The 27,209-nt window shown below is 42.1% G+C and overlaps 1 protein-coding gene across 2 annotated transcripts in view; it reads right to left on the bottom strand.

The window, feature by feature from the left end:
- Nucleotides 1-15,297, bottom strand: part of ANKH (ANKH inorganic pyrophosphate transport regulator) — a 152,327-nt gene extending 137,030 nt beyond the window's left edge. The window contains exon 1 of one of the 2 annotated variants that reach the window (XM_007188252.2): nt 14,924-15,297. In XM_007188252.2, the coding sequence (XP_007188314.1) occupies nt 14,924-15,019 (96 nt within the window). In that variant the 5' untranslated portion in view covers nt 15,020-15,297. The remainder of the gene's footprint in view (nt 1-14,923) is intronic. The other variant, XM_007188251.2, reaches the window with a different exon arrangement.
- Nucleotides 15,298-27,209: the final 11,912 nt, after the last annotated feature.

A 27,209-nucleotide genomic window follows, 5' to 3' on the forward strand; every position in this document is an offset into this window, starting at 1 on the left:
TATTAATACTGGCCGATTCTTAAAAAAAGAAAGAAATGTACAAATATATATATTTATTTATTTAAAGGTGTTCCTTTTACAATATGGATATGGTCCAATTACAGAAAATATTTTCATTTCCACAAATTTTCACCTCAGTTCTGAGCTTCCTAGTAGCTTATTGGTTTCTTAGTATTAAATGCTGCATTTTGACTATTTTTCAAGAGGGTATCAAGATATCAATGGAATGAGGGCACAGGTAAGCCTACATCAATAGATACAGGTAGATGTTTTAAAATTTTGTTCTCACTAGAAAACTTAGCAATAACACTAGAAAACTTAGCGATAATACATTTAAAATTAGAATTTGAATGCCACTTATGGACTAATCAGGGAAAAGGAAACATGATACAGAAGTGGCAGGCCCCTTGGAAATTAGCTAGGCATGTAAGACATGATTAGGTCACAATAAATTACAGGGCGGGGAGCATGAATTTTAACGCCCAGGTAGCTACTAATTGTGAACAACAGAACAAGTATTTCTCTAGCCATAAAGAAATCAGAGTTATTTTGCATGTGAAAACATTCAAAACTGCCTTCCATGTCGCACTAGCAGGGGACAGCTCACTACTACAGACCTTAGATGACATCAGCTTACAGGCAATGGTTTCCCATGGAAATGGCTAAAGGCACGTGACCTTCCTCTTATCGCTATCACCACCCCCGCCTCCCCGGCTGTCCTGGGTCCCGGAAGCCAGCGGGAAGCGCGGGTCCCACAGCAGCCTGCAGGACGTCCAGCCCCAGGTTCCCCTGTTCTTCCGTCTCCCACCGTCCACCCAGGAGAATCTGCCCAGTCCCACCTGTTAATTCCACCCCGGGGGTTCTGCTTCACATCCACCCATCTCTCCTCCAAGTCTTGTCAAGTCATCCTCCTAGGACTGTTGGACACTCCCATTTTTGAGTTCTCAAATGACCACAATCACAGCCAATGAGGCACGTGGATAGAGAAGACATTTTGATTTTAAATTCACCCAGTTTCAAAGGCCCGTGGCACTGACCTCCTCCCCTCCCACGTGCCAGCACCTCCCCTAAATTGTTATTAAGCCAACTGTTCATACAGGTAATTAGGACAAATGATATTTTTCAACATTACTGCTTTTTCCAATGACTGCTATTCTAACAGCATTGTTTTCTACTACTCCTCATTGCAAATAGATAATATTTTAATAACATTAGGGGTAATGTAACTTTGGTCAAGTGGCCTGGAAACCTAACCACAATTTATAATATTATTTCTACAGCAAAATGTATTCTGAATGACTTTTATGAATTGCAACCAGGCTGTAAGCTGTAGACAACACCAAAATACAAACACACAAACATAAAGCCATAAAAAGAATCCCTCTAAGGTTGGTCCACTCCCTGCTGTTTACACAGTAAACATTTAATATACAGAGAGAGGTAGCAAAACCAAGGAGCCTCAGCAAGTTTAATTCCAGATGACATCTCTGCTGTCACCAAGCCCTGGTCTAACTGTAATATCATCCTAAGCACAGCACAAAGATGATGAGGATAAACTTGCTTCCCCCAGAGTCCTAATGTAGTCCAATGCCAAATATTCCTAAGTATTTTGAATTTTCCAATCACTGTTTCATTACAGCAAATGGCTGAGAACTGACTGTATTATAATAAAGCATTTTTAAAGCGTGAAGGAAAAAATGAATATTCATAGTATTTGCATTTAGGTGAAAATGCAAAGAGCTCCCATTACGGATAATGTAATGCAGTGGCCCCTTGGGGAGGAGGGGAAGAAGAGAGACAGAAACAGAGCAGCAGTGCTATCCAGATACTAAGTACTTCTTGTTGTTCCCACGGTTATGCATAATTTGTATTCTCGCTCAGGCAAGCAATGTAAGGCATCTCACTAGATCTATTAACGAATTACCATGACTGAAATGGAACTCATTCCCTGCACCAGCTCTTTTAAAGTTGGGTAGCATCATGGTCAGCTTCCTCCTCTCCCGGTGGCCAAGTCCATTTGATTCTAGATAGCTTTTCTCTTTTAGGGCTCCCTCCCCGCCCCCAGCCCTACTCCAGGCCTCCTGCAGCTCGCCCGGTGGTGGCCACAAGAGCCTCTTAATCGGTTTCCCCACCTCTGCTCTCACCTCCCTCTAATTCATTAGCCACACCGAAACCAAAGTTATCTTTCGAATATGCAAATCCAAGCACATCGCACCCCCACTGAGAACCCTTCAACATTCCCCAGTGGCCTAATGATCAAGGCCAAACCCCTTACCCTGACTGACGGGGTACTGTCCCACTCACAGTAAGCATCTGCCATTTTCCACCTGGGACTCTCTTGCTTTCCAGAATAGCAGATACGGCCACTCTCTTTAGATCTCAGGTCTCAGCTGGAACCAAAGCTTCCCTGACCGTTAGGATGGGTTATAGGATCCTGGGATAAACACCCTATTCTTCCCCTATCTCAGAGCTGATCACATTCTTTGGTAGGTGCCTGCCTGTCTGTTTGACCTTCTTGATTAATTGCTGCACAGCTAAAAGTCAGTCCTTTTCCCTATTCCGTCTTTAGTGACTAGCACTGGACCTGCCACACCGTAGGTGTTCAAGAAGCATCTGTTGAATGAACACATTCATGAAGACACTCTTGCCCCCTGCATTCCATATTCTCCATTAATAGTGAAACTATTCTCCATTTAATAGGGAAAACACTCCAAAACAGTATAGTAAGCACCTGAGAAAGAGGGTTACAACTTTCAGCTCATTAAGCAGACCCCATAATTTGTTTCAAACACCTTGGTGTGTCACTGCCATAATTGTCAACAAATTTGAAAAAGGCTTGGTCCCATTTATATGTCTAGATTAGAGAAGGGGCCAGTGGTACATGTAGCTACCCTCCCCAAAATCTGTGTCAAACAGCAGCCTATGATTAAGAGAAAATGAAATTTAACCTATCATTTCAAAAAGTGCATGTTACCTAAATCCTAGTAATTCAACTAAAACCAACCAATCAAAAACAACAACAACAACAAAAACCCCACTACTGAGCAAATCCAGCCTTAAACATCTTTTCCCCAAAGTAGGAAAAAAAAAAAACAAAACCCAGCGAAAGTATTGCTGACACACATGTAAAATCCAAGTGTTTCCAGCATCTGTCCTCCAGCATGCTTCCGCCCCTGCTTGCCCCTAAGCCAGCTGGCTCTAGTTTAGCAAGTCCCCTTAATGCGAGTCATGGATTCAATACAGAGCAAGAACAGTCGGCTCTAGTCAAGGACGGGTGACAATAAACAGGTGTAGCGGCAGCATGCCTGGCTCAAAGTCTTAGTAATACCGCTTTACATAGGGGCAGCTCTTCAGACTTTTCAAAGCTCTTTTGTGTCTAGTCTCTGTGTGGTCTGCACTTCCAAAAGAAGGTACAGAAACCCTTTATACCTGTTTAACAGCTGGGAAAGCTGAAGCCCCCAGAAGTCAAGTTCTCTGCTCAAGGTCATAGAGCCAGTGGGTGCAGGGATGGAGGAGGTCAAGTCCAGGGGGGCCTATCAGGAGTGGACATTCTTTCTCTCAACCATGCTGTAGTCAGCTTGCAGCACTGCTAAAAACGACAGAGAAGCCACAGGGACTCAGGGCCTCTCTCAATAAGCATGAACTATTTCCCCTCTCTGTTTGCTCTGCTGCTTATCTCCAAGGCGGGCTCTAAATAGCAAGAAGACCAGTTTAAACTGAAGAACCCGGGGGCAGGGTGGTAGAAAAGAGAGAAGAACACTTTCTGTTCTATTTCCCCTAAATATCACTAGCTCCGCATTTCCCTAGAACAGTCAACTCCAAATACTCTCCTCTGAGACCCTAAGCGTGAACTATTGGTCAGAGAAGACTGGCTGCTCTGCAGAGACTGAACGACCCGGCACAGCTATTCAATCTGTTCATCTTTAAAGTGGGGAAGGTGACCAGCCCACCGTACATGCCAGGAGCCTCAGGCAGGACCTGGCACCTTGGAAGGTTGGTTAATTTTTTCCTCCTCTCCCACAAGTTCACCCAGGAAGTTTGGGGATGCAAACTTCTTAAGCATCACTGAACTCATCCAAAAAAGCACTTTTCTCTGCCATGAAACCTGCAGGGACAGATATCTTCCCAGATGTATGAGTAAAACCCACTCACTCCTTTTCCTCCCTGTGCTTCTGCCTAATCCCAAGTGCAGTACGTATTTGGTCCAAAATGTGCTTACTGAAAAGAATGAAAGTCCTGAAAGACTTTAAAAGTATTACATGATGAAAAACTGAACTGATCTCTCAGCATTTAAAAAAATGCTTTTAATGAAAGAAATCCTTTGAAGGAGTTCAGTACCATGTGGCTTTGAAAGAACTAGAACACAGTTTCCGGGGGCAGAACTCACTGGACGGGAAAATGGCATCCTGGCTGGGAATGTCCACTGGGGGCCGGGGCCACATGCAACAGGCGCCTGCAGGGGAACCTGGGACAACTTTCTACAGCCATGTGGTGTCGCACACAGTGGGAGGCGTGAAAAGGTGCGCATGTGCACAAGTATTTCTAGTGTTAATCCAAAGAAATAATCAGAAGCAAAGATCTCTGAACAAAAATGCTTCAGAGCACTATTTGTAATAGAATGAAACAGGAAAAACTGAACGTCTAGCTACAGAGTATTGTTAAGTAAATTACGGTGTATCCCTGTGAAAGAATGCCATTAATCATATTTGAGATGAATACTTAAAATCAAGGGAAACTGCCTGTGATATAAAGTGGAAAGAGGTTACAATTTTGTTTGAAAATACATGGATAGAAAAGAGATGAGAAGGACATGCACTAAAATAATAAATAGCAATATCTCTAGGTCGTGGGCATACGGTGTGCATCTGTCATTTGTCAGAACTCATGGACCTGTTCGTGTAAGATCTGTGTACCTCGCTGTAGGTGAACGATACTGTGATTTTTAAAAAGGAAAGAAACACAGGTTCGCCAGCCTCCTCCCCTGACAGAAGACATATTAAGCCTGAAAGAAATTAGAGTAAATAAGAATTTTAGGAAAACAAAAGTGGCTCTGCAGCTCAGTTACTGATGCCCGCTGCCACCGACTGCTTAAGGCCCTTAGTGGATCTTCGGAACTCAGTCCAAGCTCCTTTCTCCTCGCTGCTGAAACCCTGGTTCATCCGGGGAAGACTGGTAAACACTTGGACTAACTACCAACAGTGTCAGGGAACTGCCCAGGTTTGGTAAGCAGCCCAATAGGTGTGAGGCCTAGGTGGTGTTGGCACATAAATGTGTGAGCCTTAGCGTGGGAGTAGGGGAGGTACGCCCTGACCTCAGGTGGGGCTCTAGGTGATGCAACGCTGCATCGGAAAAGGGAGGGGGTGAGAACCATAACCCACCCCAAGAAAAAACCACAGTTGAATGTGAGTCTGGAGCAGAGAAGAGACCCTTGACTTCCTATTTTGGGTCGGGCTGGTGGCAAGGGTCTTTCCAGTCGCTTCTGCGCTGGTCTTGGCTAGGATCATGAAGAGGTGAAAGTTACCTCTTTCTTATGAAGCGTGGTTACTTGTTACTCTGCTCTGCGCTGTCTGTCTTTATAAAATGTCAAGTTTAGGCCACACGTCGTGGGAGACCGCTGTGTCCCAGCGCGGTAACTTTCCTGCCAAACCATTTAGAGCACTCAGACAATTTGTTTTTCTTGTTTGTAATCTGCTATTTTAGATTCTCCACACTACCATTCCCCTGTATTGAAATGCATGACCCGGTGGCCAACAGATCTCGGGGCTGTTTATGGAGCGTATCTACTTCTATCATCTTAAAGACAGCTCGGAAAACACAACACAGCCACACCTAAGCCAATTGGCACGTGAAAAAACGACAGTCCGGGACTCAAAAATTTCCCTAGACTTAATGTTATATTTCTAAAAAAACTGAGCAGGGATTTTGACAAGCTTATTGATGTGGACTCATTATTATTTCGTTAAGAAACAACCAGGAGGTGACCAGCTTTCCCCATGTAAATGCTCTTGCTGGACCACAACCCGGAAAGCTTCCTGACCCAAACTAATCCTTTCTGTGTCTCTCACAAAATAAGCTACTTTTAGTTCTCACATCCTGGGAAGATTACAGCCACAAAGCCAACTTGTGCCCTCTCTCATTCTTGCCTCAGCTTTCTCCCTAGAAAGTCTCGTTAATCTGCTTTTAAAAACATTCAGCTTTTCAGCCATTTCATTCCAACTGAATGTCCTGAGGAGCCTTGACCTTACCTTTCTAGTCACCCTTGGAAGTTCTTATCCAGGGAGTCCCGCTTTTGCTTTTAACTTCCTCCCAGCCTGAAGTCACAGGTCCCCACGGCCAGCCGCAGTCCCCATCCGGGTGGGATGAGCCCAGACGAGGCACAGGAAGTGCACTGGGAACGTGGGCTTGGAGGTGCCTCTCGCCTCCTTGTGCTGGAGAAGAAGGAGCCGTACACACAGCCCCTCCCCCCGCCCTGAGGCTGGGGACAGAGATGTGGACCCACGTTAGTAAGAGGACTGCCCATTCACACTGACAAACCCATCTACAGAGAGGCAACCCTGTAACAGCGCTGGGTGTCACACTCATGGAAAGCCTCGCTGATCTTGTGATATCAAAACCCCATCAAAAATGTAAAAGCCAGCTAGGGCCTGTGAGCTAACTTGGACCAAAATGTACTCTTCCCACAAGAAATGAAGCTGGTCCATCTGTCCCTTGGGACCACGTGGCATTCCTGGACCAGCTGTCCAGGCTGTTTTCTGATAACTCATTATCAAGGAGAATAAATACCACCTTTGCCCTGACAAATAACTAAGTTCTTTCCCTTCCCAAGGCGGACTTGGAAAACATTTTTGGCATGGAGAAGCAGCCGTATAGAACCAGAAAGCTGTGACGCATGAGTCTTCACTTGACTGAGATAACTGTAGTCTTGGTCATTTTAAGCTCATTGGTTCTCAGCATCGTGAGCGGTACTCGGTTTCTGGTATAGCCGCTGAATGATCCCCAAACCACAGAAACAGCAAAATTAAAACAAAACAGAAACAAACCTGGGGTTTGTACGGCTTGATATGAAGTCTGCTAATTTCCCTATCCTGTGACTCTATTCTCATCTTTGCAGATGGGTGGTATCCACTTTGGGGACAGGAGAATTTACAGAGAATGAGGCAGGGGTGACAACCTCCAGATAAGAACTGCCTCTATGTGGTTTACTGTTCATCGCCACGACCACAGACTCACCGCGCTACTGCAAGTACTGAGTACCCTGCCGTACGTTATCACAAACTGCAGTGTGCAATCAGGCATCTCGCTCTGTGATGCTCTGACTGCAAAAGTGCTTCATGTATGTTTTCTCAAATAGGACCTGATTTGAGAGCAGGGCCTGTGTCAAATCTGGCAACACTTCCCTTATGCAAAGGTCACTTACCTGACATTGACTCTAGAATCTCTCTAGAACAGAAACGAAAATAGGGCAGGGTAGGAGAGCTAGTGTAACAAAGTGTATACCCTTTTTTCGCAAGGGAGACCTCCAAAATTATTTATTCTTCATTTTTTCATGGATTTCTAATGGATTTTAGTTTCTGGGGCACAGAGCAGATCCAAAGCAGAAAATTAAAAAGCAAGTATTCAACCTGTATTAGCTATTTTTATTAATTATTATTTTTATTTTGTCGGTCGGTGCCAAACTCTTTGTTAAGTATTTTGAGTATCACCTGTCAGTGGATATCCTGTCAGCTGATTGCCAGCACAACATTCACAAGCCACCAAAAAAATGTTCATTGAGTTTTGCATATAGTATTTATTTAATATGGTAGAGAAAGGTGCAATATAGATTTCTTGTACTACAAAAAGAAAAAGAAAACCAGTGATTTGCATTTTAAAGGATGAGCTTCAGGGACTTCCCTGGCGGTCCAGTGGTTAAGACTTCGCCTTCCAGGTCAGAATGGCCATCATCAAAAAATCTAGAAACAATAAATGCTGGAGAGGGTGTGGAGAAAAGGGAACCCTCCTGCACTGTTGGTGGCAATGTAAATTGATACAGCCACTATGGAGAACAGTATGGAGGTTCCTTAAAAAACTAAAAATAGCACTACCATACGACCCAGCAATCCCACTACTAGGCATAAACCCTGAGAAAACCATAATTCAAAAAGAGTCATGTACCAAAATGTTCATTGCAGCTCTATTTACAATAGTCAGGACATGGAAGCAATGTAAGTGTCCATCATCGGATGAATGGATAAAGAAGATGTGGCACATATGTACAATGGAATATTACGCAGCCATAAAAAGAAACGAAATTGAGTTATTTGTAGTGAGGTGGATGGAGTTAGAGTCTGTCATACAGAGTGAAGTAAGTCAGAAAGAGAAAAACAAATACAGTATGCTAACACATATATATAGAATATAAGGAAAAAAAAAAAAAGGTCATGAAGAATCTAGTGGCAAGACGGGAATAAAGACACAGACCTACTAGAGAATGGACTTGAGGATATGGGGAGGGGGAAGGGTAAGATGTGACAAAGTGAGAGAGTGGCATGGACATATATACACTACCAAACGTAAAATAGATAGCTAGTGGGAAGTAGTCGCATAGCACAGGGAGATCAGCTCGGTGCTCTGTGACCACCTAGAGGGGTGGGATAGGGAGGGTGGGAGGGAGGGAGATGCAAGAGGGAAGAGATATGGGAACATATGTATATGTATAACTGATTCACTTTGTTATACAGCAGAAACTAACACACCACTGTAAAGCAATTATACTCCAATAAAGATGTTAAAAAAAAAAAAAAAAAAAAGACTTCGCCTTCCAGTGCAGGGGGTGTGGGTTCAATCCCTGGTCGGGGAGCTAAGATACCATATGCCTCGCAGACAAAAAACCCAAACATAAAACAGGAGCAATACTGTAACAAATTCAATAAAGACTTTAAAATTGGTCTGCATCAAAAAAATAAAACTTTAAAAAATAAAAAGGATAAGCTTCAGTTATCAAGAAAATGCACTCACAGAGGTAGCTCATATCTAGATAATTCTGCAATAAAACAGGGTTTTCTATACTTCTATGACATTGCCACATCAACTAATAAAGTCATAGGTGTTAAAAAAAACACTGGATTTAATTTTTAAAATGTACATATGACCCAATTCACTCTGGTGTAAGTTTAAAGAGATTTATTTATTTCAGAGCAAAAAGACATGGAAACCAATTACTGGCCACTAATATAAAACTGGGCTTGTCACATCAAAAAAGTGAGATGATGCTATAAACGATATTACTTCGTACACTTTTAAAACTGCTTTTAAAGAATCAGATGTATAACTAGAAAGAGATTTAGATATTGTCTTGACGTAAGAAGTATTTGATTATCTTTTGAAGGAGATGCTGGGAAGACGTATTCTGACAAAGTAGTAGTTAGGCTGGTCATCAAACCACCTCAATAAATAAATGAGTAAAGAAACAAACCACAGAATTATACCTTTGTGGCTCTAGAAATAATCTACTTACCTAAGTGCAGTGAAAGAGAGGTACTTTAAACACAGATGTACATCTAAAGAAAACTGGGAAACACAGTGGAGAAGTGAGTATCAATTAGACTAAGGAGGTCACGGTGTCCTTGACTAAATACGGACTGCCAGTGACCTCATTTTCTATGTATGAATGAGAAGCTGAAACAGGCATCAAATTATGCTAGGCATAAAGCCCAAGGCAGTCAGAGAAAACACATTATCTACTTATTACACAGAGATGCTCACTGAAACTTTATGTTGGAAAAAACAAACAAAAAACCTCAGCATTTAAACAACAGGGGAATATACAGCAAAGGAAATTACTGGATGTTCATGTAATCACATATCATACTGCTATTTAAAATCACAGTTAAATACTTTTAAGTGATATGGGAAAAATGCCTCTGTGTTCTGTGAAATATATATATATATTAAAAAATATGTATATATATATATGTACACACACATATGTATATCCTCAACTATGTAAAAAAAAAAAAAAAAATTGGCAGGAGATACCCAAAACGTTAAAGGGTTTTTTTTCTTCAGAGTCGAATTAGAGGTATTTTTACTTTTTTCCTCCATTTTTTAATATGTAACCAAACTTTAAATGTTATATGTTACTTTAATAATTGGAAAAAATAAATGTTGTTTTGAGATTTAGTCCATTAATATAGAATAGATTGGAGGAGAAAAAAGTCTCTCACCGACAGTTACTTAGAAACTTAACCTGGGATTTACTTTTCTGTCTGTAAGTACTTTGGAAAGTGGAACATACAATGGACACTTTTGTTATTACTTAGGGCAAGCTCTGCCTGGGGAGATCTCTTCCATCACTTAGTGACGTTGGATGACGAGTCCCTGCCCAGTAGTGGCCAGAGCCATGCACAACATTCACTTAAAAAAAAAATTCCTGTACCTCCTGGAGACCTTTTTTTAAAGGGGGGTGAGGTGGGGGGCATTTCTTTACTTAGTAGATGAGAACATTTATTAAGCTACTTTTCCTGGGCTTCTCTCTCTCTCTCTTTTTTTTTTTTTTCCCCCATTTTGTGATGTTAGTAATTTGAAACCCTCTTATACTGTGGAAGCCTAACTCTAGGTTTCTTAAGTTAGAAAGGAGGGCTGGGGAAACATGAAACATTCCTATTATACAACTTACTCTAGTAATCAACAATCCATATGCAAAACTCTTCGTTCACAGATAAAACCCTTGAGTCTTTGATCTATTATATTGGACCCAACCAAATTCAGTGATTCACTCAAGGTTACCTGAAAGAACGCAGGTAATCTCGTGAGTGTCAAAGAGTAGCCTGCCTGGCACTGAGCAGAACACATTTCTTCTAAAGTGAGAACAACTTCAACTTTTTCTCTTTCAAGTCTTCACAAGAGCTGTCCTTACCATTTTTAAGTGTCATTAGGTACCTTCCAAAAAAAAAAAAAAAATCACTGATTTATTCTACATAATTTGGTGAACTTGGCTTTTAAGGAATTCAGGGACTTTGTACCAAGTTTAATTTTAAACAGAAATCACAGTCTTCTTAATATGGCGAAATCAAATGGACATTTGCAGACCCCTCTGAAGAAATACATTGTATTTCTTCAATGTATCTTCGTATCTTCCATCTTTCTTTAGCAATCTATATTGCTCTAATGATGAAGACTAAGCGATTTCTAAATAATTTTGTGAAGTATCAGTTGTTTCTTATCTTTTTTCCTCTCTTTTAACCAAAGGCTATGCCAACCTTGTCAAAATAAGATACAGCATTGATTTAATTAATTATCTGGATAATTTGGCCCTTCTAACATGACCCTCTTGGTCACAATCTCCCTTTTCTGAGAAGCCTCGTTATGATTGGCTTACATCTGTTGAGTCTTCAAAATTCAAACTATGACAGCTAAGATTACATTTAAGCCAAGGCTGGAACTCCGAAAAGCCAGAACTTACTTCTAAATGTCTAAGAACTCCTGGGAGTGGCTCTCAGTGTGCAAGCAGAGAGCAGAGGGGCTAAGGGCCAGGAGGATATGGCTGGAGCCCGGGCTCTGGCCTGCACTGCCTGTGTGAACTTGGACAAGGGCCTTAACGTGCCTAGGCCTCTTATTCTTTCCTCATATATAAACATGTGCTGAGATGTTATAAGCACCTACTAAGTGCTCGATGAATGGAAGCAATGAATACTTTTGCTTCTCAATCTGTAAAAATAGAAATAAAATGCTAATTCCACATCTACTGCAATTATCATCAAGTGTTCTACACACCTAAAGGGTTCTACAAACATTGTTTTAGTTTCTGCAATAAGGGTGTACTCTCATTTCTTCCATGGTGCCTATGCTTAATATTAAAAAGCAGGTCATTTTATTCCATACAGCTTTTTTTTTTTTTCAGTGTAGAATTCAACACTTGCCTCCACCCCCAAATTACTGCCACCATCAAAATTGAAAAATGGGATGATAGATTTCATTAGAGTAAATATTCCATAATATTTGGGTTTCTTCCCCGACTGGCCTATAACATTACAGGGAAAGCTCTACATAATGGATAACATTCATGGAAAACATCAGCAGGCCCTGGACAGGCTGTTACAGGCTTCTTCACAGCAGCCCCACACGCGGCACTAATAGCTCTGAGATAATGTGTAATTCCTTCACACAGTCACATGTGCTGCTTATTCAAATTTTAGTGGGATCTTGCCTATAGCTGGGTTTTCATTTTAAAGGTTCTGTCCACATTTCCGACAGAAACCACAAACTGAGATGTTTATTATCATTAAAAAAAAAAAAAAACCTCATCTAGGGAACATTTACAATGATTTCAGTATCCTTCTGTTCTTGACAAGTTAGAGACTTAAAAGCTAATGAGCTATTTTACTTTTTAATTTTGGGTTTCTTCATCATCTCGAACACCCGTGAACCAGGGACTGTTTTGACCTTTGGCCTCCCATGTCACCTAACCTACTTTAGAATTAGTAAATTACTGAAATGTGAATCATTGTTCACTCATAGCAAGGTATAATATACACCTGCCCACTCTGAAAGAAGCACAGTAGAAACCTACATGTGTCCATCTGTCCATAGAACGTGACAAGACTCCACGTCAAGAGCTGCATACTTTCCGAAGTCTACCGTAGACCCGTATTTGCATAAAATAGGTTCACTGTTCCTCCTCTTTATTGTGCCTCAAAGCAGTTGGGGTAAAATGTTCTTTCATTCATGACCCACCTATGACCATGTCACTCTTTAGCTCACATTGCAATTCTGTCCCTCCAGTTTAACAGTAAGAAAAGGTAAGTTCTGTTCTTTGCACCCTGCCCCATTTTGCAAAATTATCATCTGATACTGGAAGGCAAAGCAAGGTTTTGGAAACATATCAATTTCTTCCCTCCATCCCCCCACCCTTAACTCTGATAAAATATCTCTACCACCAGGCAGCCTGTAACCTCATAAATACACTGGTGCTTAAGGGATAAGGACCTCAAAGGACACTTACTGATAAAACTTGCTTCGGTGCAACAAGACAACTCTTCCAGCACTTTGCTTATGTCACCTATGACAAGGAAGTTAGCAACGTCTCAAGGATGAGTGTGAATTATTAGACCCACTAGGATAGACCACCTGTGTAGTCTTTTATGTCTAGCTTCCCTTTTGTGACCTCAGGGAGACCCCTTTCTTTACACTCAAATCAAACCCTTAGTTATATCACCTTGCATTAAATCAAGGCAAATGTGAGGCAATACTGTGGTATGTTTCAGGCCATTTAATTATGGCAAAGAATACTCATTTCTTCCAGTTATCCCTACATAATACACACACACACACACACACACACACACACATACACACAGCTGCTACAGTTCAGGGAGAAGCGATCAGGTGAGCAGCCTGGGCTTTCTGACAACCTTTGGGGCAGCTCCAATTAGATAAGCTTTAAAACAGTAAAAGGTTGAGGCAAATACACAGCGCTTGACTCATCTAAAATGTGCAGTGTAATAAATTCAGGCCTAAAAACCTTTCCAAAGATTAGAGGAAATGCCCAAAGTCACCAGTTAGTTATGCAAGAAGGGGAGATTTTTTTTGGGGGGGTGGGAAGGTAGAGCATCAGAGGAGCCCTTGGGGGACCCTGAGGAGGTGCTGGCAGAGCAAAGTGGCAACAGAAAAGATATAATATTTCATCAAAACAAATAAATTGGCTTACTAGCTAGACAAAGGTCTCCAGAGGCTATGCTGCAATACATTGCGAACACTTGTCAGCAATAAAATTCGAACTAAAAAGTAGCTTACAAGGTGGGCTAAGTATTCGGGAGCTAAACAGTTGAAATCAATCAAAAGTTCTGAGCACAGAGAGACAAATGCAAGCAGATATTCATCAAAAGGAGGAGTCAAAATGAACCCCCTTCCGAAAAACTGTTTGGTTTTTTAAAACTAAAGGTGCATCAAGATAGGTGCCTTTTCTATAGAAACATCCTTTGAGGTCTCTTGACTTAAAGGAAAGGAAATAGAGTGCTACAACGTCAGGAGCTGCTCAATCACATGCCGGGGCCAGTTCCGACACCTGCCCATCAAGGTGACAGGCTGCTGCCCTCTTCCCCCCAATCCTCTTCCCCCCAATCCTCTTGCCCCCAATCCTCTTCCTGGCCTTAAAAATGCAACTGCAAAAAAAAAAAAAAATGCAACTGCACCCCGCCGCAGGCCTGCGGAAACGGGCCGCACAGGCAAAGTGCGGAGTACCAGTGCCCCGCTGCTGGAGAGGCTGCAGCGCTCGATTTGCAATGACGCCACATGGAGAGAAATGGGGGAAAACATGAAGAAGAAACAAGGATGAGAAGGCAACAAACAAAATGTGCTCCCCATCTTTAGTGGTGCAAGACGGAAAGAAAGAAAGAAAGAAAAACCCAAACTAGAGATGGCCAATGGTCGGCTTATCAGGACACATATGGGACGCCTCTAATCCATACATGAGCTTAAAAAAAAAACAAAAACAAATAGAAGTACCTGGGAAATCAACTTGGACACATTCTAATACAAAATTCTCCCCATGATCACCATCACCACAAACTCGGGATAGATACAACCCCAGCACTCAAGCTATTAGAAACTACATTTTACTTACAAACCAGAGGTTTACATAATCACAAATTACATAATACTCCTTCTGTGCACTAAAAATCCTTCTGTAGGTGAAGCTCCAAACCCTCCGGTCTTTTAACGTTTTCCAGGGACAGCTGGAGAAGTCTGCGCAAGAACTGGGGGGAGGGGGGAATGGAATGCTGGAAAATCATCTTTGACAAGCTGTCAACCCAACCAAATGTTCCAGGATAAAAAGAGACTCGGAGCAGGTGACTCTCCTCTGTCCCCATCCCCTGCCGCACGGGCGTCTAAGGCCACGGCAGAGGGAGCAGGGCGCAGGGTGCGGGGCGCGGCCGGGGCTTACCTGCTCCCCGAAGTCGATGGCTATGTTGGTGATGCCCAGGGGCACCAGGAACCGAATCAGGGGCCAGTAGTGCGTGAGCGCCGGGAATTTCACCATAGTCCCCGCCGTGGGCGGACCCCACACACATCTGCCGCCGGGAGGAGACTCTGCCGGGAGGCGCGGGCCGAGAAGGCCGGGCGGGGGCGCGGGCGGACGGAGGCCGGGACCGGCGGGGTCTCGGGGCGGCGGCGGCGGCTCCTCGTCGCGGCTGCGGCGCCCTCTCCAAGCGCGGCTGCTCTAGCAGGAGATCCGCAAGCTCAAGTCCATCCCTGCTGCCCTCCCACACAACAAAGATCTGTCGGGAAAAAAAAGAGGAGGGACGGCGGCGGCGGCGGCGGCGGCAGAAGGTTCCGCTGACAGCGGCTCCATTATAAGCGCTCTGGGGCCCGGAAATAAATAACCGCGCGCACGAGGAGGCGCCGCCGCCGCCGCCGCCGCCGCCGCCGCCGCCACCGCCGCGGTGCAGAGGAAATCAGGGGCGGGTGCGGAGGCGCGGACACCGCCGGCGGCCAGGAGGCGGGCGGCAGGCTGGGGAAGGGGCCGGGCCGGGCGGGCGGCGCCCTCCTTCCCTCTTTCCCTCCGCCGCCGCCTGCGCTCGGCGCGGCCGCGGGGGGCGCTGCGCACGCACAGGCCGCGGAGCCGCCGCCTCCGCCGCGTCCCGGCGGCGCGGGGTGGGACTCGCCGCGGTGCCCCTGTCGGCCGAGGGGCGGCGGCGCGACGTTGCTGGGGAAGCGGGCCGGGGGCGGCGCGTGGCCCGAAGCCCGAGGGCACCGCGGGGGGAGCCTGAGGGGCGGGCGCACCCAGCGATCCGAAGGCCCCGGGGCAACCCGGGCTCCCTGGCCGGGCCCTGTCGCCCGAGCCCCGCGGGGCCGGGGCCTGGGGTCCCCGCGCTGTTCGGGAACCGGCCGGGGCGTGTGGGAGACTGGCCGCCAGGGCCGGCGACGTGAGCGCGGATGCGCGAGGAGGGATCGGGGCGCGCAGGGGCCGGGAGGGAGCGGGTTTGGGAAGCGCCCACTGCCCGCCTGGCGGGTACCGCTCCAGCCCCCATCCCCGGGTGGCCGCCTCGAGGCAGGCGGGGACGTGAGGAGGAGGCCGCTCCCGGAGGGGACCTGCTTGGGGCCCACCTGGACAGCTGGGGGCCCGGGAGAGATGGAGGCGTCGCTCTGGGCGGGCGCGAGAGACCGAGAAAAGGAGCATCTCTCTCAGGGTGTCCAGGGGCGACGGGGACCGCATCCCGGGGGTAAATGCGAGGAGGGCCTCGGGGACCATCCCCGCAGGCGCGCAGGCTGGGCCGGCCGGCCTTCGGGGTACCCAGACCTGCCTCCAGCGGACTTTGCCTACTGTGAACTGAGATTCTCCTCAATGCACCGCTATTGTAAACAAGAACAACAAAACTCGAAAAGTCTCTTTTCAATATAGAAGGGGAAAGAAAAATCTGTTTTACAATACTTGCCCCAGTGACTTCAGGGTTAAGAATAGCCATGCTGAGTGTTTTACCTAAAACTTAAGAACAGTACGGCAGGCAGCAAAGCCAGCATCCATCTCTGCCCCAGCGCGCTATGACCAGAGGGTGGAGGCCGCGAATGAAAAGCGCCTCAAGAAGGGAGTGCGTGAAAATCATTGTACCTTAAAGGAGGGTAAAAGAAGGCCTCGTGTACAGGTCTGGATTCACTGGTGTGTGACCTGGAGGCTCGCAAAGGTCCCAGGACTTAGAAGGAGCTGTGCCCGGTTTAATGTTCTGCCTCTGGAAATTAATGATTTTTGAAGGAGGGGTCGGCAAGTTATGTAGCCTGTCCTGCTTACGTTATTTTGCACTGCCCCCTCACAACGCATCTTTTAAAGTTTACTGAGCATAATAAATTAATTTATTATTAAAAAAATAAAATGTGCACCCAGGAACGAGCCTATTACCTCACATTTCGCAGTGTAAAAGTTGTGTTCATAGTAAGCATGAGATCTCCACCTCCTGGGTTCAGGTATTTCACAATTATTAGAAAATATTAAATGTTTTCCATATTTTATGCCTTTAAAAGAGCTTTTAAAATTCCAAACAGAGCAAGGCCTTGAGAAATAGGAAGCTAATTTACCTCGTAACTCTGATGTAACCTCAAATTACATGCCCTATAATTAAAATGAGATTCTGGTAATTATTTATTGTGTTAGATATGTCAAATAGTATTATTTAAGAGATGTCCCAGCAAAACAGGAAGTTCTTGGGTACAGGACTCTCCTCAATAGCAAGTTCCTGAAAGGTGTGTTTTAATATAGTTCGATCTTGTTTTAAATATACCAAGACAGCCTATCATTTAAAGGAATTCTCAGGGAAGGAGTTCTTTTCTAGAGCAAATATCACCTTATGGTTTATCCATTCTGTCGACTAGCAATTTTACTTAAAGCAATCTCATTACACTGACCTTTGTCTAGAATGTGGGGTTGATAAGGTTCTCAGTAGACCTTCAGCAAGCCCAGTTTGCTTTGGTTGGTCCCCGGACGAGCACCAGCCGCATTGCTGGTGCTAACTGAAACAAATGCACACCTTGGTCTTAAGAAGGAATGGTGAGAAAGTTCCAGTGAATCAATGAGAGGTCATCATCCTTGTTTGAGTATTCTAAGTGTGCTTTTTTAAAATAAATGATTTAATAGTGTCATCTTTGATTATGGCAAAGAGCACTTTTTAGGTTTGAAAGGGCTTTGCATTTCAATCACACTATGGCAATGTGGAACTGAATGCAACAATTAATTACTTTTTTTTCTGTCAAAGTTTTAAAATCTGATAGATTTCAAGGGAGCTTTTGACCTTTCTCTCTCTCTCTTCCTCTTTTTAACTTAGCAGTTGTTTGAAAAGATAACTCCAGAATACAGGTGATGGTAATGAATAGGAAGTTTTCTAAATTACCCAGAAGCCAAGAAGAGATCACAAAGTCATTTAAATTAGATTCAGAGAGTGTTATATTTCAGAGGGTACAGCTTTACTTTCAATGTACAAAGTTTTTAGTTTAGGTTTGATTGCTTTCAGCCAAAGACCATTACAAGATCTACAGACTTTATATTCAACAGTGTAAGAAAAAATTATGTACCTATAGGAAAAAATGCTGGAAAATAATATGGTCAACTATTAACAGTGGTTAGTTACAGCTGCATAGTGTTATTTTCATTTATACTTTTCAGTATTTAACACAATGGGCCTATATAAGTTTATAAAAAGAAAAAGAGTTTAAAAAAATATTTACAAAACTTCCTTAGAAGTACAAGTTAGCATTGATTTCAGAGCATGGAAAAAATTACTCTTCCCAAAACAATTTCATAGATGACTAGCAATATACTATGATTTTGATGCCTAAAATTATTAATGCTAAGTTTTGAAGATGCTAATGTGAAAAGGGAAACTAAAAGTTACATATGTGTCTGATTTACTTTTTTCTGTAATTGATCATAAATGAATATGTTCAAGTTACCCTCAAGGAGCTTCTGCTTCAAAGGACAGAATAAAAGGTCATGTTTAAGATCATCCAGTTCTAGAACTCTACAACTCAGTGTTCTTGATTTGAGGAGCCCAATGGGATCAAATTGGAAACATAGCAGTGGACTTGGTCTGGAAGCAGTTGCCGTAAAGATTTGTGTAAGATTGACTTTATAGAATTATCTACACTGGTCACACAGAATTATCCCATATCATGTATTTAGTATGACCAACTTATTTAACAGATAGTTTTTATGGAAGATTTAGTCCCAGATGTTGGTGTCCAGTTTTGAAATGATCCGTAAGATAGAGTAGAGTAGACTCTACTCCAAAATAGTGTAGACTAGATATAAATTCAAGCCTTGTGGTCCTACATCTGGGCCTAGCGAAGTGTTACTACATGGCTCACTGTGAATGCAGTGAGGGAGAGCTTCTGATTCTAGATTACTTAATTGTGTTCATATAAATAGTGTCCTATTTCATGAAGTCATGACTTCTGCCCATATCCAAGCTTCCAGAGAACAAAAAGAGAAGTTGTTTCCTTCCCCAAAACTGCAAGTTTTACTTTTGCCATCTCTGTGTCATTCCAGCCCAAAGCCTAGTTATAATTTGCTTGGCCTAATTATCAAACCCAATTTTATACTCTCAGCATATCTCAACAGTTGGAGGTAGGAGGTGAGTGGCATGGGTAAATTATCCTGAAATCGAACATTTGCTGTAGATAAGCTAGAATTTGCTAGTTCAATTCTGTCAAGAGTTCTAATTCTCCAGACTTGTGGTTTCCAAGAGGGTGGTGGGGTGGGGGAGGGATGGATTGGGAGTTTGGGATTAGCAGATAAAAACTATTATATGCAGAATGGATAAACAACAAGGTCCTACTGTAGAGCACAGGGAACTATAATCATTATCCTGTGATAAACCACAATGGAAAAGAATATGGAAAAGAATATATATATATATAACTGAGTCACTTTGCTGTACAGCAGAAATTAAACACAACATTGTAAATCAACTATACTTCAATAAAGTTTTTAAAAAAGAGTCATAGTTCTCAATTTTAAAAAATTCTTTAATAATATTTTTAAAGGGACCACACAGATACTTCAAAATGTTATGCTGTAAAGAGGAATGGAGAAGATTTCTACATACTAGTATGGAGTGATCTGCAGAATATTTTGAAAAAGCAAGGTGGCAAACCGTGAAATGGTATGCTATTTGGGGGGTAAAAAGGGAGAGAAATATGACTATGGCTCTGTGTGCCTGTGTGTATTTACTTATATTTGTGAAAAGACACACTGGAAATATAAATTAAAATTATTCAAATGTTTATCTATGGGGGAAGAAGAAAGAGACCAGTGTGGAATAGGGACAGAAGAAGAATTTCCCTGAATGTACCTTATTATCTAATTTTGGCTTTGGAAACATTTATGTTTTACATGTTGAAACATAAAATTAAATCAAAAGAAAACAATTATGGACAGCAGATAGATAAATCTCATGCATTTTTTGTTTGTTTATTCCTCTTTTATTCTGAGAAGAGGATTTGAGGCAGATTTAATCAGAGTACAGGTGTATGCCTTATGCATTTTATAAATTTTGATTTTTCTATAATTGCTAGGGAATAAAACATTTGGGGAGCCCCTTGCCAGGTCAGTTATGTAACCTGATGGCATTGTGTATTGGTAACTGGTAATTTACTCCTATATCTGAAAAGTGACCTAAAAAACAAAAGTACGTTTTGGGATGGATTCTGCTCCTGCCACTCAAAACACCATCACCACCACCACCACCTGACTTTCAGGATTCTATAGGGATTCTTCATATAGGTGAGCATTTGATGATTTGCTGACTTATATTTGACTCCTTATGGTGAAACACACAAGGTATGTGGGTATGTAATTCACCCTGACCCCTCAAACCATAGGTCTGGCAAATCTTAATGAATAAAATGGAATGGAGGTTGGAACAGATGAAAACATAGCTACTTTTCATTTCCCTTTTTTCTCTTTCTCCAACTTCTGCTCTTGCTTTTTTTTTTTTTTTTTAAATGACCAGGATAACATAAAATGTCTGTAATTATAAGCATTCCTCATTTTATTGCCCTTTGCTTTATTGTGCTTCACAGATATTGCACTTTTTTTTTTTACAAACTGAAGATTTCTGGCAACCCTGTGTCGAGCAAGTCTATCAGTGCCATTTTTTCCCATTTTTTCAATAGCATTTGCTCACTTCCTGCCTCTGTGTCACATTTTGGTAATTCTCCAAATATTTCAGACTTTTTCATTATTATTATATTTGTTATGGTGATCTGTGATCAGTGATCTTTGATGTTACAACTAGCTGAAGACTCAGATGATAGCATATTTTAGCAATGAAGTATTTTTCAATTAAGGTATGTACATTGTTCTTTTAGACATAATGCTATTGCACACTTAATAGACTACAGTGTAGTGTAAACATAAAATTTTTTAAAAATTATTTATTTATTTATGGCTGTGTTGGGTCTTCGTTTCTGTGCGAGGGCTTTCTCTAGTTGCGGCAAGTGGGGGCCACTCATCATTGCGGTGCGCGGGCCTCTCACTATCGCGGCCTCTCTTGTTGTGGAGCACAGGCTCCAGACGCGCAGGCTCAGTACTTGTGGTGCACGGGCCTAGTTGCTCCGTGGCATGTGGGATCTTCCCAGACCAGGGCTCGAACCCTTGTCCCCTGCATTGGCAGGCAGATTCTCAACCACTGTGCCACCAGGGAAGCCTGTAAACATAACTTTTATATGTCCTTGGAAACCAAAAAATTTGTGTGACTCACTTTCTTGCAATATTCACTTTATGGTGGTGGCCTGAAACCAAACCCAAAATATCTCCAAGGTATGCCTATAAATACATTTAATAAAGCTTAACTTTTTATTCTCGCTACCGATCCAAGGTCTATTTACTTTTAAAAGCACTTTTAAAATATCATTAAAATATCTCACAAAGATATCCTGTGTAATTCTAGCTCACTTTGATAATTTCTCTTATGTTTTATATTTTGACAATCAGAATGAGAACTGCATTAGTCTTTACTTCTAGTTTGTAAGTCTGACATCGGCCACAAAATATTAAATTTCCTGAGGCTGGGAACTATTTAAGATATTATTCCATCTGGTTTCACCCTCTTACTTCTCACCTCCACCCCAGGACAATAATAGACATTAAATAATACATTTTGAATTGAGTTTTCCATAAGCTTTTTTTATGTTTAACCTCCAAGTTGACAAGTGTATTATCCTTTCTGATATACAGTTAATACTGACTGTACATCCTTAGCATTTGGGTGATATAAACAGAAATCAAATTTTCCAGCTTCTCAGACTTTACCATCCAAGAGAAGAGGTAGGCAAACAACACTCTTTTAATTGTTATTGCATTTTAATCAAATCTATTTTTCCTTTGCAGTGTTACTGATTATGTTAGAGTAGGTATTACTTGATTAATTAATCAGGCAAACAAGTAGTGCAGAGTTGTCTTCACATTAAATATATAGGTTATCCCTAAGTTCCTCTACCTCCACCAGAGCATTTTTATCCTTGAAAATGTTCCTGATTTCAAAATGGTATCCTACTACTTATTTACATGATTTTGCTTGTGACTCAGTAGATAGACTGGTTGGACAAGGGGTTAACATAACTGATGTCATTTTAATCTCTATATAGATCAATTAACTTTGTTTTAATTCATTCAGCAACTTCTTTGGAGTGTCTACTGTGTGCTAGACATGGTGCAGGGTGCTGGGTATACAGTATTGAACAAAACAAACATGATCCCCCTAAGGCTGGGAACAGTGCAAGATGTGCTGTCTCACTCCTATTCACCTCCACACTGGAGGACCTAGCCAATGCAATCAGGCAAGTAAAAGAAATAAAAGGCATACACATTGGAAAGAAAAAATAATTTTTTATTCACAAAAGATTAGATAGTTTATGTAGAAAATACCAGAGATTCTGTAAGAAAGCTGCCAGAAAGAATATGTGAGCTTGCTTAGCAAGGTCCCAGAACACAAAGTCAATATACAATAATAAATTGTATTTATGTATACTAGCAGTGAAAAATTGGAAATAGAAATTTAAAAAACTGTCATTTAAAATCCACGAAATACTTAGGGATAGAGCTAACAAAACACATGCACGTTTTTATTTATTTATTTATTTGGCTTCATTAGATCTTCGTTTCTCTGCGTGGACTTTCTCTAGTTGTGTCAAGCAGGGGCTACTCTTCATTGCAGTACACGGGCTTCTCATTCCCATGGCTTCTCTTGTTGTGGAGCATGGGTTCTAGGCACGCAGGCTTCAGTAGTTGTGGCACGCAGGCTAAGTAGTTGTGGCTCTCAAGCTCTAGAGTGCAAGCTCAGTAGTTGTGGCACATGGGCTTAGTTGGTCTGTGGCATGTGGGATCTTCCCGGACCAGGGATGGAACCCATGTCCCCTACATTGGCAGGCAGATTCCCAACCACTGCGTCACCAGGGAAGTCCCAAAATGTGCATGTTCTGCTGAAAACTATAAAACATTAGGAATTCAAAGATGACCTAAATAAATGGAGAGCTGCGATGTGTGAATGGATCAGAAGCCTCAGTATTATTAAGATATCAGTTCTCCCTAAATTGGTCTATAGACTAAACAGAATCCCAATCAAAATCCTTTGGAAAAAGAAAAAGCACAGAACTGAGAGTAGCCAAAATAATTTTGAAAAAGAAGAACAAAACTGGAAGACTCGCCTGGCCCTGAACCAAGATGGCAGAGTAGAAGGACGTGCTCTCACTCCCTCTTGCGAGAACACCAGAATCACAACTAGCTGCTGGACAATCATCGACAGGAAGACACTGGAATTCACCAAAAAAGATACCCCACATCCAAAGACAAAGGAGAAACCACAATGAGATGGTAGGAGGGGCACAATCACAGTGAAATCAAATCCAATAACTGCTGGGTGGGTGACTCACAGACTGGAGAACACTTATACCACAGAAGTCCACCCACTGGAGTGAACGTTCTGAGCCCCACGGCAGACTTCCCAACCTGGGTGTCCGGAAATGGGAGGAGAAATTACTGGAGAATCAGACTTTGAAGCATAGTGGGATTTGATTGCAGGACTTTGACAGGACTGGGGGAAACAGAGACTCCACTCTTGGAGGGCACACACAAAGTAGTGTGCACATTGGGACCCAGGGGAAGGAACAGTGACCCCAGGGGACACTGAACCAGACCTACCTGCTAGTGTTGGAGGGTCTCCTGCAGAGGCAGGGGGAGGCTGTGGCTCACCGTGGGGACAAGGACACTGGCAGCAAAAGTTCTGGGAAGTACTCCTTGGCATGAGCCCTCCGAGAGTCCGCCATTAGCCCCACCAAAGAGCCCAGGTAGGCTCCAGTGTTGGGTTGCCTCAGGCCAAACAACCAACAGGGAGGGAACCCAGCCTCACCCGTCAGCAGTCAAGTGGATTAAAGTTTTACTGAGCTCTGCCCACCAGAGTAACAGTCAGCTCTACCCACCACCAGTCCCTCCCATCAGGAAACTTGCATAAGCCTCTTAGATAGCCTCATCCACCAGAGGGCAGACAGCAGAAGCAAGAAGAACTACAATCCTGCAGCCTGTGGAACACAAACCACATTCACAGAAAGATGAACAAGATGAAAAGGCAGAGGGCTATATACCAGATGAAGGAACAAGATAAAACCCCAACAAACAACTAAATGAAGTGGAGATAAGCAACCTTCCAGAAAAAGAATTCAGAATAATGATAGTGAAGATGATCCAGGACCTCAGAAAAACAATGGAGGCAAAGATCGAGAAGATGCAAGAAATATTTAACAAAGACCTAGAAGAATTAAAGAACAAAAAAACAGAGATGAACAATACAATAACTGAAATGAAAACTACACTAGAAGGAATCAATAGCAGAATAACTGAGGCAGAAAAACGAATAAGTGACCTGGAAGACAGAATGGTGGAATTCACTGCTGCGGAACAGACTAAAGAAAAAAGAATGAAAAGAAATGAAGACAGCCTAAGAGACCTCTGCGACAACATTAAATGTAAAAACATTCACATTATAGGGGTCCCAGAAGGAGAAGAGAGAGAGAGAGGACTTGAGAAAATATTTGAAGAAATTATAGTCGAAAATTTCCCTAACATGGGAAAGGAAATAGCCACCCAAGTGCGGGAAGCCCAGAGAGTCCCATACAGGATAAACCCAAGGAGACACACGCCAAGACACATAGTAATCAAATTGGCAAAAATTAAAGACAAAGAAAAATTATTGAAAGCAGCAAGGGAAAAATGACAAATAACATACAAGGGAACTCTCATAAGGTTAACAGCTGATTTCTCAGCAGAAACTCTACAAGCCAGAAGGGAGTGGCATGATATACTTAAAGTGATGAAAGGGAAGGACCTACAATCAAAATTACTCTACCCGGCAAGGATCTCATTCACATTTGATGGAGAAATCAAAAGCTTTACAGACAAGCAAAAGCTAAGAGAATTCAGCACCACCAAATCAGCTCTACAACAAATGCTAAAGGAACTTCTCTAAGTGAGAAACACAAGCGAAGAAAGGGACCTACAAAAACAAACCCAAAACAATTAAGAAAATGGTCATAGGAACATACCTATCTATAATTACCTTAAACATGAATGGATTAAATGCTCCAACCAAAAGACACAGGCTTGCTGAATGGATACAAAAACAAGACCCATATATATGCTGTCTACAAGAGACCCACTTCAGACCTAGGGAGACATACAGAATGAAAGTGAGGGGATGGAAAAAGATATTCCATGCAAATGGAAATCAAAAGAAAGCTGGAGTAGCAATACTCATATCAGATAAAACAGACTTTAAAATAAAGAATGTTACAAGAGACAAGGAAGGATACTAGATAATGATCAAGGGATCAATCCAAGAAGAAGATATAACAATTATAAATATATATGCACCCAACATAGGAGCACCTCAATACATAAGGCAACTGCTAACAGCTATAAAACAGGAAATCGACAGTAACACAATAATAGTGGGGGACTTTAACACCTCACTTACACCAGTGGACAGATAATCCAAAATGAAAATAAATAAGGAAACAGAAGCTTTAAATGACACAATAGACCAGATAGATTTAATTGATATTTATAGGACATTCCATCCCAAAACAGCAGATTACGTTTTCTTCTCAAGTGCACAGGAAACATTCTCCAGGATAGATCACAGCTTGGGTCACAAATCAAGCCTCAGTAAATTTAAGAAAATTGAAATCATATCCAGCATCTTTTCTGACCACAACACTATGAGATTAGAAATGAATTACAGGGAAAAAAACGTTAAACACACAAACACATGGAGCCTAAACAATACGTTACTAAATAACCAAGAGATCACTGAAGAAATCAAAGAGGAAATAAAAAAATACCTAGAGACAAATGACAATGAAAACACGATGATCCAAAACCTACGGGATATAGCAAAAGCAGTTCTAAGAGGGAAGTTTATAGCTATACAAGCCTACCTCAAGAAAAAAGAAAAATCTCAAATAAACAATCTAACCTTACACCTAAAGGAACTAGAGAAAGAAGAACAAACAAAACCCAAAGTTAGCAGAAGGAAAGAAATCATAAAGATCAGAGCAGAAATAAATGAAATAGAAACAAAGAAAACAATAACAAAGATCAATAAAACTAAAAGCTGGTTCTTTGAGAAGACAAACAAAATTGATAAACCATTAGCCAGACTCATCAAGCAAAAGAGGGAGAGGACTCAAATAAATAAAATTAGAAATGAAAAAGGAGAAGTTACAACAGATGCTGCAGAAATATAAAGCATCCTAAGAGACTACTACAAGCAATTCTATGCTAATAAAATGGACAACCTGGAAGAAATGGACAAATTCTTAGAAAGGTATAACCTTCCAAGACTGAGCCAGGAAGAAATAGAAAATATGAACAGACCAATCTCAAGTAATGAAATTGAAACTGTGATTAAAAATCTTCCAACAAACAAAAGTCCAGGACCAGATGGCTTCACAGGTGAATTCTATCAAAATTTAGAGAAGAGCTAACACCCATCCTTCTCAAACTCTCCCAAAAATTTGCAGAGGAACGAGCTCTCCCAAATTCATTCTATGAGGCCACCATCACCCTGATACCAAAACCAGACAAAGATACTACAATAAAAGGAAATTACAGACCAATATCACTGATGAATATAGATGCAAAAATCCTCAACAAAATACTAGAAAACAGAATCCAACAACACATTAAAAGGATCATACAGCATGATCAAGTGGGATTTATCCCAGGGATGCAAGGATTCTTCAATATATGCAAATCAGTCAATGTGATACACCATATTAACAAATTGAAGGAGAAAAACCATATGATCATCTCAATAGATGCAGAAAAAGCTGTGGACAAGATTCAACACCCATTTATGATAAAAACTCTCCAGAAAGTGGGCATAGAGGGAACCTACCTCAACATAATAAAGGCCATATAGGACAAACCCACAGCAGACATCATTCTCAATGGTGAAAAACTGAAAGCACTTCCTCTAAGATCAGGTACAAGACAAGGATGTCCACTCTCACCACTATTATTCAACATAGTTTTGGAAGTCCTAGCCATGGCAATCAGAGAAGAAAAAGAAATAAAAGGAATCCAAGTTGGAAAAGCAGAAGTAAAACTGTCACTGTTTGCAGATGACATGATACTATACATAGAGAATCCTAAAGATGCCACCAGAAAACTACTAGAGCTAGTCAAT

The sequence above is a fragment of the Balaenoptera acutorostrata genome, chromosome 2 (assembly GCF_949987535.1).
Source record: "Balaenoptera acutorostrata chromosome 2, mBalAcu1.1, whole genome shotgun sequence".
NCBI lineage: Eukaryota > Metazoa > Chordata > Mammalia > Artiodactyla > Balaenopteridae > Balaenoptera > Balaenoptera acutorostrata.